General features: G+C 36.8%; 1 protein-coding gene across 1 annotated transcript in view; it reads left to right on the top strand.

The window, feature by feature from the left end:
* Positions 1–19,559, top strand: part of ANO5 (anoctamin 5) — a 65,113-nt gene extending 45,554 nt beyond the window's left edge. The window contains exons 10-21 of the mRNA XM_015823299.1: positions 7–112; positions 201–261; positions 1,615–1,766; positions 5,181–5,255; positions 5,941–6,163; positions 7,167–7,336; positions 8,492–8,589; positions 9,023–9,153; positions 12,769–12,974; positions 13,947–14,128; positions 15,811–15,916; positions 19,145–19,559. Of these exons, the coding sequence (XP_015678785.1) occupies positions 7–112; positions 201–261; positions 1,615–1,766; positions 5,181–5,255; positions 5,941–6,163; positions 7,167–7,336; positions 8,492–8,589; positions 9,023–9,153; positions 12,769–12,974; positions 13,947–14,128; positions 15,811–15,916; positions 19,145–19,369 (1,735 nt within the window). The 3' untranslated portion in view covers positions 19,370–19,559. The remainder of the gene's footprint in view (positions 1–6; positions 113–200; positions 262–1,614; positions 1,767–5,180; positions 5,256–5,940; positions 6,164–7,166; positions 7,337–8,491; positions 8,590–9,022; positions 9,154–12,768; positions 12,975–13,946; positions 14,129–15,810; positions 15,917–19,144) is intronic.
* Positions 19,560–20,513: the final 954 nt, after the last annotated feature.

The following is a 20,513-nucleotide window of genomic DNA, read 5'->3' as shown; positions in this document are numbered from 1 at the left end:
CTTTAGCAAAGAAATATGTCATCCTAGTATTGGTGGTGAAATTATCATGTGTCCATTATGTGATCGAAATTGCGATTACTGGAGATTGAATTCTACTTGTGAGTCTTCACAGGTTCGTAACACTTACAGCATTAGTATTTTCAAAAATACACACTCTTTCATGTGTTACTCAATGGACAATGCCTGTTTTTCAATTCTAGTATTCCCATTTGTTTGACAATGTGGCAACCCTCTTTTTTGCAATATTTATGGGCATCTGGGGTAAGTACACTTGTTTTATTGTTAATGTTTTCAGAATTAATTTTAAGGAGTTGGGAGTTATTTATTCAGAGATGATTTTATGTTTTGATTTGTACACTTCTCACATTTAAATGGTGTTACAGAAATTCCACAAAATAAATAAAGAGATATGTAAATAATCTGTGCTCGATCAGATTCCATTCCATTTATAGAAAAGCTGTTCAGGATACAAAGCTTTGTTGTACTACTGTGACAAATTTTAAACATTATTGATCTGAAAGAAAACTGGAAAATTGAATTAAACCACCGTTGTCAGTTGACTGATAGGGACAAAGTTTCAGGCATGGTATTCTTTCCTTTATGCTGAACATCTATAATATCACAGTCTTTCCCTAAATATGTTTATTAACTGAAATTCAGTGAATTAGATGAATAAAAGTTTAGTTGTGCTTTAATGCAACTGGTTAATCCTGACCAGCTGAGATCCTGTTGATATAATAATATCAACATTTATAATAAAAAATAATCATTTCTATAAGATAATTAATAAACTTTTTTGTAAATAAATGTTTGTATAAGTAATTACTACTTCTGGATTGCCTCCAGAAGTTGTGGGTGTTCCATCACTGGAGGTTTTAAGAATAGATTGGACAGCCATTTGTTCAGAATAGTATAGGGCAGTGGTGGTGAACCTATGGCATACGTGCCAGAGAGGGCACTTGAAGCCCTCTCTGTGGGCACGCACGCCTCGCTCTTTGGCTAAGTTTTTGCAGGAAAAAGTCATTTCTCAAGACTCTTCCTAGCCAAAACAAGCCTCCGGAGCGAGCACACTGTTTTCAGCGTTGAATTATATCAAATATGACACCAAAAACAGACTAACAGATGACCTGAGTGCTGCATGTGTTGCTCTCAAACTTACAAAGTATAAGCCAAGGTTAGACAAATTATCAGCATGCATACAATCACAAAAATCACATTAATTGTTCAAAAGCATGCCAAATGTAAACGTTTACCTTTCAGTAAAAAGTTGTTTGTGTCATTGAAAGCTTTGTTATTGTGTTTTTCTTTTAAGACAAAAGATGTTAATGTATGAGTTGTTTTTTCAAAACTAAAACCTCAGTATTCAGATTAAATTGCCGTGTTGGCACTTTGCAATAAATAAGTGGGTTTTGGGTTGCAGTTTGGGCACTCGGTCTCTTTTCGCCATCACTGGTATAGGGTCTCCTGCTTGAACAGGGGGTCGGACTAGATGACCTCCAAGATCTCTTCCAACTCTGTTATTCTGTTATTATGTTACTAAAATAGTAAATACTATTTCAGATTAAGGTTTTATGTTTAGCTAATTCTATGTTGCCTAACCCTCTCTGATTGTAGTTACACTTTTCTTGGAATTTTGGAAGCGAAGACAAGCTCGACTTGAATATGAGTGGGATTTAGTTGATTTTGAGGAAGAACAGCAGCAACTCCAACTTAGACCAGAGTATGAAGCAAAATGTACACAGAAGAGGAAGAATCCAGTAACTCAGGTAATTTTGTTACGCTTACTTAGAAAATAAAAAAACATTTGCAGGTTGTGAAATTAATAAGATTTAGGTAGCTTTTTTGGAGAACCCTTAGGTGAGCATGCTCTCAAGACCTACTATGCAACCGTGTTTCCCCGAAAGTAAGGCCTATACCAGGGGTAGGCAACCTCGGCTCTTTTATGACTCATGGACTTCAACTCCCAGAATTCCTGAGTCAGCTTAGCTGACTCAGGAATTCTGGGAGTTGAAGTCCATGAGTCATAAAAGAGCCAAGGTTGCCTATACCAACAATAAGTCCTAGCTTGATTTTGGGGGGTGAGCCTAATATAAGACCTATCCCCAAAATAAGCCCTAGTTTTGGGGTGAGGCACACACCTAAAAATCAAGCTAGGATGGAGGAGGGGGGTGGAGTTGCGCCACCCACCCCACACCCATTTACCTTGCAGCCAGGCCTCTCCTTGCTAACCCACTTCTTCTGAGGCCTCTTCTGCAGCCAGGCCTGCATTTCTCAGTCACAGGGCTTTCCTGAAGGCCTGTGCAGCCAAGAACTGAGCTATGATTGAATCCATAGCTCGGTTCTGCAAGACTTCAGCAGCCGAGGACCAAGCTATGGGTCCATAGGTCGGTACTCGGCTGTTTAGGCCTTCTGGAAAGGCCTGACTGCAAAATGCAGGCCCATAATGCAGCTACAGAACTTCGGCCCCGGAAGACGTGGACCAGCTGGGTGGGGCTGTCGGTGCTGGAGGTGAGGTAAGGCCTACCCTGAAAATAAGACCCCGTGCCTCTTTTGAAGGCAAAAACAAAAAAAAGCCCCGGTCTTATTTTTGGGGAAACAACGGTAGTTCAGTTTAATATTAATTCAGTTTAATATTCAGTTTAATAGGAATACACATTTGTTCCAGAATATGATAGACATGTAATGCTTTGACAGGTTTTACAATTATATAGTTGTTAAAATGCAAGTTCATTTTAAACATCAGCACTTAGGTTATTGTCTGAGACTCTGATAACGGGGTACCCGGATTTATCAGGCTTTTCCCATAGGTGATCATATAGCATTTTACTAGGAATGTGCATTAACATGTTTATCTAATCTACTGTGATCTTGAAATTGGTTCAGCTATTCAGAAAGAAATATGCAGATTTAGTTCTCATTTTCATACTACTTTGCTGCTATAAAGTAAAGCCTTAATTTGGGGAGATATAATATTAGGAATAAAGTTTCTAGTTAATGTTTCCCCTGACTTGCTAGCTTTCTAAATCTAAAGAAATTCTGCTATAAGTGTATCATTGGCACCAACTAATTTGGGATATTTGGAGCGCTGCTTTTTCCACTTTTGTGTGATGGATATTATTGATGCAGTCCAAAAGCATGGGTATATTTTTGCCAGCTAAGAAGCTGAATATTCATTTTCAATCTCTGTAGATCATGGTTAAGTAGATGCAGTTGGCTTGTGGGGTTCAATTCTGGCTGAAATAAATGCATTATTATTTTAGCTATCTAGGTCTGTTTCTCTCTCTCTCTCTCTCTCTCTCTCTGCCTCTCTCTGTCTGTCTCTGTCTGTCTGTCTGTCTCTCTCTGTGTCTCTGTCTGTGTCTCTCTGTTTCTCTCTATCTCTTTCTCTGTCTCTCTGCGTCTCTCTGTCTGTCTCTATCTCTGTGTCTCTGTCTCTCTGTGTGTCTCTCTGTCTCTCTGTGTGTGTCTCTCTCTGTGTCTCTGTCTCTCTCTGTCTGTCTCTTACTCTCTCTCTGTGTCTGTCTCTCTCTTTCTGTCTCTTTCTGTGTGTGTGTCTCTGTCTCTCTCTGTCTCTCTTTCTGTTTCTCTCTCTCTGTGTGTCTCTCTCTCACTCTCACTCTCCTCTCTCTCTGTGTCTCTCTCTCTCTCGGTCTGTGTCTCTCTGTCTCTGTCGCTCTCTGTCTCTCTGTGTCTCTCTCTCTCTCTCTCTGTCTCTCTCTGTCTCTCTTTCTGTTTCTCTCTCTCTGTGTGTCTCTCTCTCACTGTCACTCTCCTCTCTCTCTGTGTCTCTCTCTCTCTCGGTCTGTGTCTCTCTGTCTCTGTCGCTCTCTGTGTGTGCCTCTCTGTCTGTCTCTCTCTGTCTCTCTGTGTCTCTCTCTCTTTCTCTCTGTCTCTCTCTCTTTCTCTGTGTCTCTCTGTCTCTGTCTTTCTCTGTCTGTCTCTCTCTCTCTCTCTCATTCTCTCTGTCTCTCTGTCTGTCTCTGTCTCTTTCTCTCTGTCTCTCTCTGTCTGTCTGTCTGTCTGTGTGTGTGTGTCTCTCTCTGTCTCTTTGTCTCTCTCTCTTTCGCTCTCTCTCTCTCTCTCTCTGCCTGTCTCTTTCTGTCTCTGTCTCTGTCTCTCTCTCTCTGTCTCTCTCTCTCTGTCTCTCTCTCTCTCTCTCTCTCTCTGTGTGTGTGTGTGTGTGTGTGTGTGTGTCTCTCCCTCTCTCTCTCCCTCCCTCTCTTTCCATAGAATTGTCATTGTCTCTGAAAGCCCATGTGGCTGAAGGGACAGATAGTACTGTATCTACCTGGTAAGGCACTTAAGATATTTTGACAGTATGTATTTATAGTTCTGCTAATTAAAACTGTTTATAATTTGCCAATGATGAAGACCTATTTGGGAAATGAAAGATATGTGCCTCTGTTAATTTGTGTATGTGAACACATTGGATCTATGTGAGCAAACATGATAACTACATACAGAATTGACCTTTTCATCCACTCTTTGGAATCCTTCCCTTCCAGAAATAAAACTTGTGAAGGATTATATACAGTACACAGGCGAGAGGTTTTTGCATTTCTTTGCAAACCAAGCCATAATTATTTTAACCAGTCCAAAATCCCGTTAAAAATAAATTGATTTTTCATTCTTTAATTATTCCTTTTTGACTGATGTTTTAGGAGTTAGAACTGTTTAAGAGGAAGAGCATTCATGACTATGGAAAACTGAGCTTGTTGTACTGTGGAATATTGTTTTGGGTAAGAGAGGGCTGCACAATTGCTGCAGCTTAGAGTGGCAAAACTAATAAAACAAGCCATTTCTTCAAGTGGGACAAAAAAAAAGCATCAGAATATGGAATGATGAATGGGAGTATCTACTGAACAATTTGCTGAACAATTAATATTGACAATTGAAAAGAAACCTGCTCTCAACTTTCAAGTAGCAACGTTTTGTTCATAAAGTGATTGTAAAGCCATAAATAAATAAATAATAGGATGATTTGGTAAATAAGCAACATCTCATTCCGTGTTCCACTCCTGCTTTTCTCCCAAAAGAGGAAATGTGCCATTTTACACATTTGTGAGGGAGGGGATACATGGTTTGCTTTCTCATAATGTTTGAGGTTGCTTTCTGCAGTGATCTACATACAACTGTGACTGCGGGTGGTGAAAATTGCTGTGCTTGCTTGACTGTTTCAGGAGCTGGAGCCTTATTTACCTCTAACTAGCCAGGCTGTACGGTTCTGCATCTCAGGAACTACAGTGTTGTTCTGGGTGAGCTCTTTTTGATTCATCACTCTAACATGGCACTGATCACTTTTTAAGCTTGAATTTTTAACATGCTTCTGGATCTCTTTCACTCATGCTTGTTGCTTCCAGGATCTTTAACTAACATTTTCCAGTTTTATTTTCCTGTCGTCATGCAAAGTACACAATGAATACATAATATATGGCTTAAGTATCTCCTCCTCATCCAGTTTTAAATATTGTGTAATTATTGATGACACTTACTTTAAATTTACTTTGCTACTTATGTTGCTAATACAGCTACATAATATTATATGGGTTATGTGATAGAATTGCACTGGGAAGCTTTACATGAATGTGCATGGCACGTTTAAAATTAATTAAAAAATAAATATTACAGATCCATTAGGACTACATGTCCTTAGCACAAAGATGAAGAACTGCATGCTTAATTCTCCTCTGAATAAAAAGGAGAAGATAACAGAAAGATTTTTTTAAAAAACTTAAAACTAAAAGAAAAAACAAGTGATCTACTTCCATTGTGGAGGTGGACATATGCACTGGAAAAATATTCAGATAAAGTTTTCTTCTACTTATATTCTGCAGTCTTGATAGAACTTTCTAAAATTTTATTCACAATGTGCAGTTTGCATGAAACATTAATTTCTTTGGTTTCAAATCCTAAGTAGTCTAATTTATGTGGTTATCTCAGATCTCTTTAATCATAGCAAGCATGATAGCTGTGATAGTTTACCGCCTTGCAGTCTATGCTGCTTTTGCCGGCATCATGGAGAACACAGAAACCCTGCAACCCATTCGAGGTTTGTTGACACCACAACTGGCAACGTCAGTCACGGCATCATTCCTCAATTTTATCATCATTATGATACTGAATTTCCTATATGAGAGGATAGCCATCTGGATCACAGATATGGGTAGGTATGTTGCATGATGGCTAAGCTTACACCCTCTGTACATTTTTTGCCCCTCTGCTACATAGGCTGAAATCATCAGCACATGAAAATAGAACTTGCAGAACCTTTTCTGTCAGCCTAAAATTCTTTGGAGTTCTTGCTTTATGTCAGGTATCCCCAGCCTTGGGTCCTATTAGCCTTGCTTTCAGAGAATGATGGAATTTATAATCCAACTTATCTGGAGAATGGCAGTTTGAGGAAGGCTACTTTATCTCTTATGGCTTCTTTGCCCTTAGATGATCTGACTTGCATTCCAGCTGTGTGATTGCTAATTCTTAGCTTGTACCTTCCTAAGAGCTGTGGGGTCAACAGTGTTAATAATAATTTTATCTGACTGCAAATGGAGCTCTCAGGAGGTTACTTGGGCAAAATTGCTTCTGTTTTCTCGTGATTACAATATCTGTCTCTTGACAAAAGGCAAGGAAGTTCTTCATGAAATGTCTCTCAAATATTATTTTGCTTGAATAAACGAGAGCTTTGTTTATATTTATATTGTGTATAAAAGAAACAGGATACAACTATTTACTTCCACAAATTGATTCTATGTTAGTTAAATCACCTAGGAATGACATCAACTTTGTTTCCTTGTTCTGTACACGTTACACTCTGTGGGCAAAAGATAATTTATTTTATTTATTAAGCAAATTTATATGGCCACCCAACTCATACATGGTGACTCTAAGTAGATTCATAGCTCTACAAATGCTCTCTTAGATAAATAATCTTTGTAATATTGAAGCCTATTGTCATATTCCAGAGGCTTCGTAAACGTTGATGCTCTACATCAGGGGTGTCAAACTGCCGGCCCGCGTGTCAGAAGCGTCATGCAGAACCCGTGCCCACCCCATTGCCGGCAATGGCAAAACCGTCCTGATACGTTGCGCGACGTCATATGATATCGCGAGTTTGACATGTCTGCTCTATATGATATAAAGAGAATTAAATCGTTTATTTTATCTTGCAGAAATACCAAGAACCCACTATGAATATGAAAACAGACTTACTATGAAGATGTTCCTCTTTCAGTTTGTCAACTACTACTCTTCGTGCTTCTATGTAGCTTTTTTCAAAGGGAAATTTGTAGGATACCCTGGTTCTTATACATACATGTTCAGTCGCTGGAGGAATGAAGAGGTATGTAATAACTTTCAAAATGAATTTTGAGGAAAAATTGCCCATCATTCTAAATACCTTGCTTTGAAGTATAGAAAACTAAACATAATGAAAAAAATAATTTTTTGAAGGGGGAAAGTTCACAGATTTATAAGATATTTACTAAAACTGAAAAAGAGAAGCTATTGAGTATATTTCTGAAGTTATATCTTGAGGGTAGAAGGCGAATAGACCTTATGTTATTTTTTTTCTATAAATTCAACACGATGCAGAAATTTTAAAGGCAACATCTGCAAGGCTGACAGAACATTTTGGGAACAAGTTTCTTTCCCGAATTAGAAATCTGCATTAATGAGGACAAGAATAGGAGCTCAGAAGATTTGCATGGGGAAGAAAACTAAAAGATAAAATAGGCAAAGTACAGTGAAGGCAGAAATGGAAAATTATCTGTACATACAACCAAATAGACAAACAAATATAACACATGTTTGTGTATGTGTTATTGGTGTAGCATGTGTACCCCTTGACCTGGCTCTATCGTATTTATATGTCCTCATTTTTGTTTAAAGAACTGCCAAAAGATTTTTTTTTTATGACTACATACAATTAACTAGTGGTGAGGTTAAGGCACATTATGAATGCAGTAGCAAATAGCATCTCCTTGACATGAGTTGTGAAATCTCTCTACTGATAAGTCTTTCTTATTAATTAATTGATTGATTGATTTGATTTGCATAGCCCTCCCATCTCAGCCAATGACTCTGGGCAGTTCACAATCCAGAAACATATATTACAATTAAAATCTTTTAAACATTTCAAAAGAATAAAAACAGTAAAAATCATTGAAAACTAAAAAAAACCCCACAAATATTAAAACATCTAATTCGAATACATTCAAAGCAAGGCATCTGGCCTGTTAACAATATAGCCAGGAGGTTGTGTCTTTGACACATGTATTGTCCCAGGCGCGGGAGCATAGCCAGGTCTTTAAAGCTTTATGGAAGGCTAACATCTAACATTTGATAGCTAAGCCATGGGGAATATTATTCTTCATGTCGTTGAGAGAAGAAAGCAAGCTGCCCACATCTGTTGGTTTTTGAAATAACTCCTGTGTTAGGCATGTTCCCATCACTACTGAGGCATGCCAAACTGCATTTTGTTTGATTTCTTTACCAGTGTGATCCTGCAGGATGCCTGATAGAACTGACCACCCAGCTCACCATTGTCATGGCTGGCAAACAGATCTGGGGTAATATTCAAGAAGCCATAGTCCCGTAAGTAATATCTTAATACTGAGTTATTTGTATACTTAAAAGACAGTCAGAGCTAATTGAATATTTGGTGAATTCTGCCATCTCCTTCAGCTTAAGTTTAATGAATCAATATCAATGCAATCTTTACAGGTATCTTGACGCTACTATATTACATCAGGTTTTCAGATAACAACCCTGGTATATCTTGAGGACAGCTGACACAGCGTTTCTGCTGTTCAGTTCCACTTAGATGTAATCATGGGATTTAGAATGTAACTCTCTCTAACCCAACATGAGAAATTGATAGTAATTTTTATAGCAGGTATATCGGAAAATACTTTACAATTGAAAGAAAAAAACAACCCTGAAAATGCATGTGGTGTCAATTCATAGAATTATATCATTTTGCTACTATAATAGTGATTTCTGGTTTCCCCCCCTTCCCCCTGTTTAGCTGGATTTGTAATTGGTGGGGTCGTCGGAAGGCGAAACACAACCCAGAGAATTTATACAGTCGATGGGAGCAGGACCATGATTTGCAGAGCTTTGGCGCATTGGGTCTCTTCTACGAATACCTAGAAATGGGTAAGCAGAAAAGACCATGGCAAGTAGCATTGTGTAGTGGATAAGGATGACCTGTGAGCTCACTTCTCTTGGCTGAAATGTGGCATGCATTCAGAGCATTTCACATATGCACACACCTTTGGCAGCTTCGACTTATTCTTTGGGTAAAGAGGGGATAAATCTATTCTTTATTGAGTTTTTCTTGTTTATCTATGCAATTTAGTATTTAAATTTAGGTGCTGCCCAACTCAAAATATACGCAAAGTGGCCCTGTATATAGAGGAGAGGTACAGCTGATCTTCGTTTAGCAACTGCCTCCTTTAATTTATAGTTAGGAAAGGGATGAAAAACTAAATTGTGAGCCATCCTTACGTTTACAACCTTTGGAGGTCTGTAAAGCAAAGGAGAGGTGAAGTAAGATCATAAGCCCACTCACGGTTTTAACTTAGTGATCATTTTGCTGAATAACCAAGTTGTCAATCCTAACTGTGGTCTTTAAACGAGGACTACCTCATTTGTACATGAAATGGTTGTGGGATTCCATGGACCTTTGGGGGTTCTAGCAGTGCTGCTCCTTTTTTTTTTCAGAAAATGTTCAGAATTTTTGCCTTGCTGTAGTACTGAGACAGCAATTTCATACTGAATTCTCAGTCTAGGGCAGGGGTCTCCAACCCCCGGTCTGGGGACCAGGACAGGGCCACGGCATGCCAGCATCTGGTCCGCACAAACAAGCAAAGCCCCATCCATGCGATGCAGGCAGCACACAAAACCAGGCACCCTCTGGTCTGCGGAGAAACCTCTCTCCACGGAACCGGTCCCTGGTGCCCAAAAGGTTGGGGACCTCTGGTCTAGGGAGTGGGAGAATTATTCCTAGCAATCCTGATTTCCAAATTGAGAAGAAAAAAATTGTCACACTCATCTTCATGTTTTAAACCGTTTAATATTCTAAAGGAAATTACAGGTAGTCCTTGACGTACAACAGTTCATTTAGTGACCGTTCAAAGTTACAACGGCATTGAAAAAAGTGACTTACGGCTGTTTTTCACGCTTACAACAGTTACAGTGTCCCCAGGGTCACATGATTAAAATTAGGATGTTTGGCAGCTGACTCATATTTATAACGGTCGTAATGTCCTGGGATCATGTGATCATCTTTTATGACCTTCTGACAAGCAATGGGGAAACCAGATTCGCTTAACAACTGTGTTATTAACTTAACGACTGCAGTGATTCACTTAACAATTGTGGCACAGAAGATGGTAAAATGAGGCAAAATTTACTTAACAAATATTTCACTTAGCAACAAAATTTTGGGCTCAGTTGTGATCATAAGTCAAGGACTACCTGTAATACAAAGAGCACTAGCTTTCAAAAAAAAAAAAAGTATTTTAAGGGGAAATGGTGACTAGATATATATACATTAAGAAATAACATTGGAGAAACACTAATTTGTTGTGTGCTACCCAGAGTCACTTCTTGTAAGATAGGTGGCTATATACGTTTGATACAAGATAGAGTGAAAAACAGGAAGACAGATCCGAGGCTCATAAAGCCAACTGGAAGATGCCTACATCTACTCGCCCACAAGGGGATGAATGCTAAGCAGCTACACTTACACTCTGCAGGCTATGAAGTTCTAGGAAGAAAGCTGAAGAACTTAGGGGACAAAATGGGGTTCATCCAATCCACTGAGAGACCTTGGAAAGGGAATTAATATTCAAAATGAATGTCTGGTTCCTGAGTGTTGTTCATGGAAGCGATTTGGTTTCTGTATGGTCTGTATAACATGGATGGTGAACTGCTGGTACATTAACATAGGTTAATAAAATAATAACATCCAATAAAAACTTGTGCACTGCAAGAGTGAGTGGGAGAATAACTAAACTAGGTCTTATTTAAATTACTCAATGAACAATCGGGACACCAACTCATTCATTTCACAGCTCTTTCATTAAAGCTGCCACTGTGAAAATAAATAGTCTGAGTTTGAATTCTAATTACAGGGAGGCAAATACAATTTAATAGGTATAAATGAAATCTGCTGAGATGATTCTCATGCTTTGAAATACAGCAGTTCAAGGATGCAGTTTGTTCAAAGGGAAGATGAGTGTTAAAAAGGAAAGAGAACTTACATTGTACTTTTGCCTGAACATGTATTAAAAAACATGTTAATATGGCTATTGTATTGTGCCTTATTTGTAAGCTATTTAGATGTTGAAAGCAGAAAGCAAAGCATCTGAAATGTAATATAATATTTTTTTTAAAAAAAAAGAGAACCTTTCATGATAAAGAAAAATGTCCTTGATAATGGAATTTTATTTCTCTATTGCCAGGATTGGCCACACAGAGGCACTCAGAGTCAAGAAAACAGGTCTATATAATATATATATATATATTTAGTGAGGATGCAGCAAGAGCAATTAATGACATAAACTCAGGGCAGCTTCAACATTTCTATTTGTTTATGCAGCAGGGTGAATGTTTTCTAAGAGTACAAAATATCCTTCCTTAATCTTTGCCCTCCAAATGTGTGGACATCAACAAGAATTGCTCAGCAGTAGAAATGTTGGCTAGGGAATGAGGTCTAGACATCTGGATGGTACTCACAGGAAACCGGAAACAATGAAAAGAGCAAGGGTTTTAAAATTCTGCCCTAAGGAATTTTACAATGTACAATCTAAAATAATAAACCTAATAAAATGTGAATATGCATATATGACTGGAGAAATAGAACATGTTTCTCCCCATGTAATGGGTTTTGGTTTAGTGGTAAGCAGATGCTCTGGGTAATTATGCTAATGATGTTGCTTTTCATCAAAATGTTATATTTTTCATAGAACAAATATTAAACTTTACGTTGAAATCAAATATAGTATATCTGTCTGAAGTCACTTTAGATGGAGAGTTGGATGGCACATAAATAGAACATAGAACCCACAACTTCTGAAGACAAGCTATTCCATTGGTTGACTACTGTAACTGTTAGGAATTTTCCCTTTAGTTCTATGTTGCTTCTCTTTCTGGTTAGTTTCCAGCCATTGTTTCTTGCCTTGTCTTTTGATGTTTTGGAAAATAGTTTGAACCCCCCCCCCTCATCTTTATAGGAGCCCTTTGAATATTGGAATACTGCTATTATGTCTCCCCTAGTCCTTCTTTTCATTAGACTAGATCATACCCAATTCCTGTATTCGTTCTTCACATGTTTTAGCCTCCAGCCCCTAATCATTCTTGTTGCTAATTTAATCTAATCTAATCTAATTGATTAAATAAATAAATACAAATTTCAATCTATAGTACATAAGTTTTAAGTTCCAATCAGTATACATTTCATTCATAAATAACTATTGCTAACTTAACTTCATCTATTTTAGTGCATACATATTTTCTGGAGCTTTAAAAAGCATTTCACCATTAAATAGGATACTTTGAAGGTGGAATACTTTGATGAGGTCAGAACAGTGGGCCCTACTTCGAGATCAAAATGTTTTGCACATCTCAAATAATTGCTTTTCATATAGGAATATAAACCTGTTGATTATTCATGAATGTTCCTAATGGTATTAAGTATATGATTCTCAAATATAACTTTTCATAGGTTTCATTCAATTGTTTATCTGCTGTTTTCTACCCATATAGTTATTCAGTTCGGATTTATTACTCTGTTTGTGGCCTCTTTTCCTTTGGCACCCCTGCTTGCTCTGATGAACAACATCTTGGAGATTAGAGTTGATTCTTGGAAACTTACAACCCAGTTTCGAAGGCCTGTGGCAGCCAAAGCTCATAGCATAGGAATTTGGCAAGAAATCTTAAACGGGATGGCTATCTTGTCTGTTGTCACAAACGTAAGTAAACAAAGCCAAACAATAGCCAAAACTATTAATAAGAGCACTTGGAACAATTAGAACAATTAGATCTTAAAAAGTGTCCTTATTAATTTCTTATTTTAATAATTTCTTGTTCTAGTTCTAAAAAGTGATTAACCCTGAGATAAGCAATCTGTGGCTTTTCTGATGCTATTGGTCCAGTATAAGTACTTCCCTGAGAAAAGGCGAAGTAGGAGTTGATGCCTGACACCCCCAAGGTCACAGGCTTCAGTTCTTGGACTAATGACCATATTCCATCAAAATCAGGTTTCCTTACACAGAAACAAATCTAAATCACGAGGTTTACATCTAGATAAATTTAACTTCAACTACATTTTATTTATTCATGAATGAATCATATCTCATTATTTTTTGCTTCAGTTAGAAAAGAAGTTCTAAGCTCTTGCTTCTGTTTTTAATGACTCAGAAATATTATCACAGATTGAATCAGCTTGTATCCACTTTTATGTTCAGTTAGGCGCTCAGGGAAATAACAGAAGTAAAATACCAAGACCCAAAGTTAAAATTAATACTAACACTGCTAGCAAACAAGAGTTAAGTTATCTCTCCAACCGATGTAAAAATCACTTGAGGACAGAGCTCATCAGTCTCCTACTCTAATGTCCTTGAAGCTGGAAACAAACTTTTGTGTTTTCTTAGGCTTTTAAAATTAAATTGGATTTATTTTATGCTTGTGAAGTTATTGTTTTTATTTTGTACCTGGTGTGATTATTTTAGGTCACTAATACTAAGTATGAGTACATGGGGACAAAATCTGTTAAAACTTTAATGCCACTAGTTTGGGCCACTTTGAGAGATTAACATAGACATGACATGCAGTATATCTAATTGTAAACCAATTTATCTTTTGTCACCCAGTAGTTAATCAGCATGCATAGAACATACAAAGATATATCTAAACTGACATAAATAACCAATTGTTTCCTGCAGGCGTTTATTGTAGCCTTCACATCTGATATGATTCCTCGATTGGTATACTATTATGCCTATTTTGCGGATCCTGACTTACCTATGTCTGGATACATTAATAATAGCCTTTCAGTATTCCAAATCTCAGATTTTCCTGAAAAAAACAAACCTGAACAGAACCCAAGCAGATTTACCAGTTGCAGGTTAGTTGTAATTTGTCCATTTTATGTTTTATACTAATATAGTCATAATAATAATTATACATTTTGTAATATTAGCTGTGATTTTATGATCTTTATACATATATTCTGTTGACATCTTTATGAGCTATTTAGGCATCAGTTGTGTGACAGTGGAGATGATTGCAGACAAGATGCATTTATAGTAATTAATATAAAAAATATCAATTATAGAAATAGGGAAATGTAGTTATTTGAATCTTTAACTTAATTCATTTGTAATGCTAAGACACAGCTTGCTCCACTTAATTATCTGAATTCATCTCAGATAACAGACTTTGTTTGCAAACCACAGAATTTGAACTTAGTTTAGAAACCATGATTTATGTTAAGCAATCTTGAACTCAAGAACTGGTTTACTTTTGTCTTGAATTTGTAACTCATTTGAGTCTTTGTCAGCCAGATAAGAAATATAGCTTTAAAAGTTACATCTCCTCAAGCTAAACTCTAGAATTTGTTGTTTTTCTTCCTCCAGAAGTCAAAACAACATATTTGCTCTCATAAACTACAACAAAATACCTAGAGTTGCTATATCCCCAATTAAGAAAATTACTGTATTTTAAAAACACTATACTTTTAAAAATTACACCATATTTTAAAAATTTCTCACAAAGGAATAACAACCCCTTCCTCAAATCTAAAAATTGCCTAGTGCAGGTTTCTTCTACAGACACCCCACTCATTAGTAAATAAAAAGCACACAACCATCAATTACGAAAAGCATACAAATCAATTCTTTACTATTGCTCTCTTCCCCTTCTCTTTCTCTGCCAAACAAGTTTGCTGAACTGCCATATTGATTTTAGCTTATACCATTAACTAGACTAGAGTCAAATAAAATCTCCATCTTTTTGTAGTAAAGTACAGAAAATTTAAGGAATTGAATTATGCATTCCTATTCCCCATGCATTTTGATACGGACGTGCTTTTTAGTGGGAACACCTTGATTATCCTTTGTACCATTTCAAGGTGCTCTAAGAAGAAATGTGCATGGATCAGCATGGATGGGTGTTGCACAGTGCATTTTTCCAGAGCCTAAGTAAAGATTTTTAAGCACAGCTATTCCCCTGTGGCCTGAGTTTCCTTTCTCTCCAGCATTCTTGTGCAACAGATGCCTCATTATGTGTGGCAGAATAGCCTTTCAGTAGTTATACGATTTTCCATGTTTTTTCCCATGAATTTTAGTGCAACATGAAAGGGTTGCCATATTTGTGGTACAGCTTTCTACTGACCGCCTTCTCTATTTCTTTGCTGGTCATACATTTGTCCTGTGCGATACATTTGATTGACTTTTAGCCATTTTTTTTCTTTTCAGTTTGTACTGTACAACCTATTACTACTCATCTTGTATTCTATTTTTCATTTATGCCACACCATGTTTCCTACTATGCTATCCAAGCTTCACCTCATGATCACTTTTAATAAGTGTATTTTTTTGCCTGGTAAATATATTCTCACATTTGGCTTTTGCTATGCCTGAACAAATGAGAAACATTTGTCAGATTTTGTACTGAAGAAAAAAATATTAAAATCGGGGATCAAAAGCCCTCATAACTGACAGCTTTATATGAACATAAATGCTACAGCAGTTGTAAACTTCCATGTTTCAAGGTAGCCCCTCACCTTTAGATGTTTATATTCAACAGGTACAGGGATTATCGATATCCACCAGACCATGAGAAGCAGTACATGCACACAATGCAATTCTGGCACATCCTGGCTGCAAAAATGGCTTTTATAATTATTATGGAGGTAAAATGATTGTTATAATTATTATTAAGTTCTTCTGCTCCTCTCCTAAAATTAATATGCGAGAGCATCAATTTGGAGTTAAAGTGAAAGGTAGTGGGGTGTGTGTGTGTGTGTGTATGCATGTATATATTGCGTTATATATGAAAGTAATTAGAGCTCTTGCTGGTATACATTTTTTAAAAAAATGTTATGAAAGTAGCATTTAAAAATTGCAACAAATATGATTGTTGAATAAAATTTTCTTTTATTCAAACCATATCTGAAATAATGTTATGAAAGTAGCATTTAAAAATTGCAACAAATATGATTGTTGAATAAAATTTTCTTTTATTCAAACCATATCTGAAATAAAGGACAACATAGAAATTCTGTTTGGCCTTTGTGCTGATAGGATTTGCATATATCACGTCTAAAAAATGAATGCATTTGAAAACAGGATACATTAATATACTGAGAACTCTCCTATTTTATGATGATAATGGTAAGGAGATGTATTTTTGAAAAAGTAAATAAGGAAGATTTTTCATTTGTGCCCACTTACATTCCTACAAGGAATATTGGACTGAAAGCATTTCTAAGAAACTGGAATAAATTAAAAAAAAATCAGTAGGATTTCAGGCCTAAAGAAGACTATCCTGCTTAATTTTTATTATACAAATAGAAGTTGAGTGGCCTTAGAACCTTTTCTAAGTGGTTAAGAATACTTGGTAAGAAAAGCTCTAATTAATTCTAAAGAAATACTTTGTTTTTTCTTAAGGGAAATTAGATAGAAAAAATTACATTTTTTGCTTTGCTCCTCTTAACAATTTTGGCTGTTTATATAATAAGTGAATTAAATCCTGCTGCAACTTGATCCTTAATTATGAAGTAATTAGTTACTTCAAACTGCCCAGAGTTATGAATGGCTGACTATAAAATATGGAAATTATAAGTCAATAAATTACAAAAATAAAATCTCATTTTTATTTCTTGTTTATTAGTACTTACTTCTTACTAATTATTCCTAAATTATATACTATTATTTTCTAAGCACCTACAAAAGCTAGGTCTGTAATGGATTTTGCGGCCTTCCAACTCCAAAAACACCCTGGGTGGTTTACAATATTTAAAATACTTAATTTAAGGAATAAGACATCCTGGACAAAACATCTTAAATAAAATAATAAAAAAACCCTCAATAGGGCCTCACAAAACCTCTAATCCCAGGCTTGAGAACAGAGATTTTAAAGAAACTTTCAGAATACTTGCAGAATGGGATCCATACATATATTGGGGCTGGGATTTGGGGTTTTTTTCCAGAGTGCTGGGGCTATAATAGAGAGGGCATATTTTCTTGGTCCCACAAGATGATAATGTTTAATGGAGAGAGCCTGGTGTGCACTCAAGCTGCCCAAATATTCTAGACAGAAGGAAATAATTGGAGTTAGGTGGTCCCTCAAATAACACGGCATTATTCCATGAAGGGCTTTATAGGCGATTACCTGCACCCTGAATTGCAGTCAGAAGATGACTGGTAATTAGTGCAACTTGTGCAGCAGCAATGATGTATGAAGCAAACAAGAACCTGCATGTGTATATGTATGAATAGTAGGAAAGTAGGTAAATAAGTAAATTACTTTAATGGTTAAAGGTACTAGACTAATGTCTATGGAGATTCTCAGTCATCCAGGTCATGGTTGTCCCAAAGGTGCTTTTTCAAGAGGCAATTGGATTTCCTTGTTTTTCTTTGAAGACATTTTGCTTCTCATCTAAGAAGCTTCTTCAGCTCTGACTGGATGGTGGGGAATGGAAGGATTTATACTCCTTGCAGACAGCTAGTCATTTGCATTGTTTTTAGAGAGTCATTGAGGCCACTTGGGGGTTTATCTGTGTCCTCAGGGTCATTTGAGTGGTGCAAATGGGTGTGGAGCCTTCTTGGAACTGCTGAAAGGACTGTGTTCCACACTCGTTTGCATTACTCAGGTGACCCTGAGGGCACAGATAAACTCCAAGCCTCAACAACTCTAAAAAAATGCAAATAACCAGCTATCTACACAGAATATAAATCCTTCCATTCCCCCACCATCCAGTCAGAACTGAAGAAACTTCTTGGATGAGAAGTGAAACATCTTCAAAAAAAACCCAGGAAAGTCCAGTTGCCTCTTGAAAAAGCATCTTTGGTACTGGACTAATAATGGGAAGCTAGAGTACTAGTCCTGCCTTAAGCATGGAAGTCAGCCAGATGACTTTGGGCCAGTCATTATATCTCAGCCTTAGGAAGCAGCATGGCAAACAATTTCCAAAAAATGTTGTATGCACACATACACATGTATATATACATGCATACTACAAAATGTTTCAGGTGCTCAATAAATAATAATGTATTTGAAATGAGACTTGTGACAAAAAGTTGCATTTGGAATATTTTTGCACAAAGTGCTAACAATCTAACCATGCAATTTCTGGGCTATCGTGTTTTTCATTGGCATCCTTAGTGGAGGAAGTAAAAAAAAGGACAAAGGAAACAAATATGCCTGATTATGTTTGAATGCAAATACATAAAGGCAGAATTTGCATGATGACATCACTGTGTGTGTCATTTTGGCACCCACAGTTCTATGCCTCCTTTGTTCTGGCTTCTTTCAGCAGCCAGTCAAAGTGTTAAAGTCACCAAACATGTGAACTCTTTTAGAGTCTCCCTCTAATACATGAAACATAGGCATATCTATAACACCGATACCATGCATGCAGATATAGATGCATTGTCCTGCAAGCTCAGGAGTTCTCCTCAGTCTTTTTGCTTTTACACATGATCATTTAATTACATAAAGATTGGTATTTAGACAACTGCATTTGCTCTTAGCATGTGCAACATGGCAATTATCACTTTATTGTTGCATTGAACTTGGACCTCCAAAACTTGTATCTTCTAATTTTGTGAGTCAAGAACTCAGTGAGGAGTGCTTTTAAATGAGAGAGGCCACTTAAGTTTTACTGAGTCAAGGTAAATTGTTATGGCAGTAGGAACTTTCTTTTATTGGTTACTACACCACTTATCCAACCAATTCATTGGTACATTAAAATTGGTACACAAAAGTTGGCAATGATAATATTTGTTTCATGTTTCAGAGGTATTAAACTTCACTTATCCAAGCGCATACTGCAAACATTTAAAACAATGAAGGAGAAGTGATGTCATGTTTCCATAGGCTCTTTTTATGCATTCTTCTCTTTTGTGTTCTCTTCCAGCACGTTGTCTTCATTGTAAAATTCTTTGTGGCCTGGATGATTCCAGATGTCCCATCTGAGGTGAAGGCCAAAATAAAACGTGAGAAGTACTTAACACAGAAAATCTTACACGAGTATGAACTCAATAAACTGAAACAGAAGTTGTTTGAAGGTAGGACCTGTGCCAGCATGGAAAAGGAAGTCATAGCTAGTGAAGGAATAGTGGAGTTATCAGAAGCCATGTAACTTGAAGAGTGACTCTTTGCCTGGAATTCCAGCCTGTGAAAATTTGTTGTCCAGAATCTCCAATGAGCTCTATCCACAGTATGCCTTGAAAGCTGTCTGGTATTTTTAACCCATCTTACTTCCTAAAAATATTTAGGAAAGAGACAATATGGTTTGACTGTTGGGCAGTCAACAGACCTTTCCCCCCCTTTTTTTTTGTTTGGGTTCCTTTAACTTTGAAGGCTTCAGCTTATGACACTGCATTCTCTTTTCCACTGCCTTGTCTTTGTAAGACTATGCTTTCTTGGAGATACTATTATCTTAAGTGCTTTTGTAATGAATAGTTCCCAGATTTCTGTGATGTAAGCAGGAGTTCAAAGTCATAAACTGCCAAGAGTGAAAAGGGCTTGCCCCTGGTTAGGTTTGGGGAGTTGCCAAGAAAGATACAAAGTTCTCCCAACCCAGATTTTTATGAATGCGTGTATAAATCAAATGATAAGGCCAAGAGTCTGATGTGAGGTCTTCCACTTATTGCACAGCCAACCCATGGTGCTAGAGATGGAAAGGAAATTGTATTATTTTATCATTGTCTTGGGATTTTAAAGAACACCACAGATTATGGCAGCCTTTCTCATTTTAATATGCCTGTTCCTAAATTTAAAGTCATACTCAGCCTATTAATAATTGTTAGCTTTGGTGCAATTGAGAGGATTTAGCACAGCAAGTACATATCTATTAGAGAAGCTTTTTTGGAAAGTTTCTTCCAAGAGGTAAATTAAAGATGATGTTAGAAAATGAGATGCCTTGCTCAGTATTAAAGAAGTACTATTCTGTAATGCTCTGCTTGCCCATAGGAGCTATTGTGTTCTTTTTAAGCTTTGGTCTTCATAAGGTAGTCAAGCATTTAATACTTGGAAAATCTTACACATATCATGAATACATTTCTGTTGCACAGATATGCACCTTTAAATGCCTTTTCAAGGTGGACAGTCTATTTGCATGCTTTTAAAGGCTTAAACAATTGAATTACCAATTATTTTTCAATAGGGTACAGTTAGAATTTGATTACTTTGCCTTCTAAATCAAAACTTAAAACCAACATTAATAGGAAATTAGGTTGGAAATTGTTTGATAAAAACCCAAACCACTGAATTGATATGAATTT

Source organism: Protobothrops mucrosquamatus, unplaced genomic scaffold, assembly GCF_001527695.2.
Source record: "Protobothrops mucrosquamatus isolate PMUCROS unplaced genomic scaffold, P.Mucros_1.0 scaffold1828, whole genome shotgun sequence".
Taxonomy (NCBI): domain Eukaryota; kingdom Metazoa; phylum Chordata; class Lepidosauria; order Squamata; family Viperidae; genus Protobothrops; species Protobothrops mucrosquamatus.
Note: the sequence above shows the minus strand (reverse complement) of the source record. Positions and strands in the feature narration are given on the sequence as shown.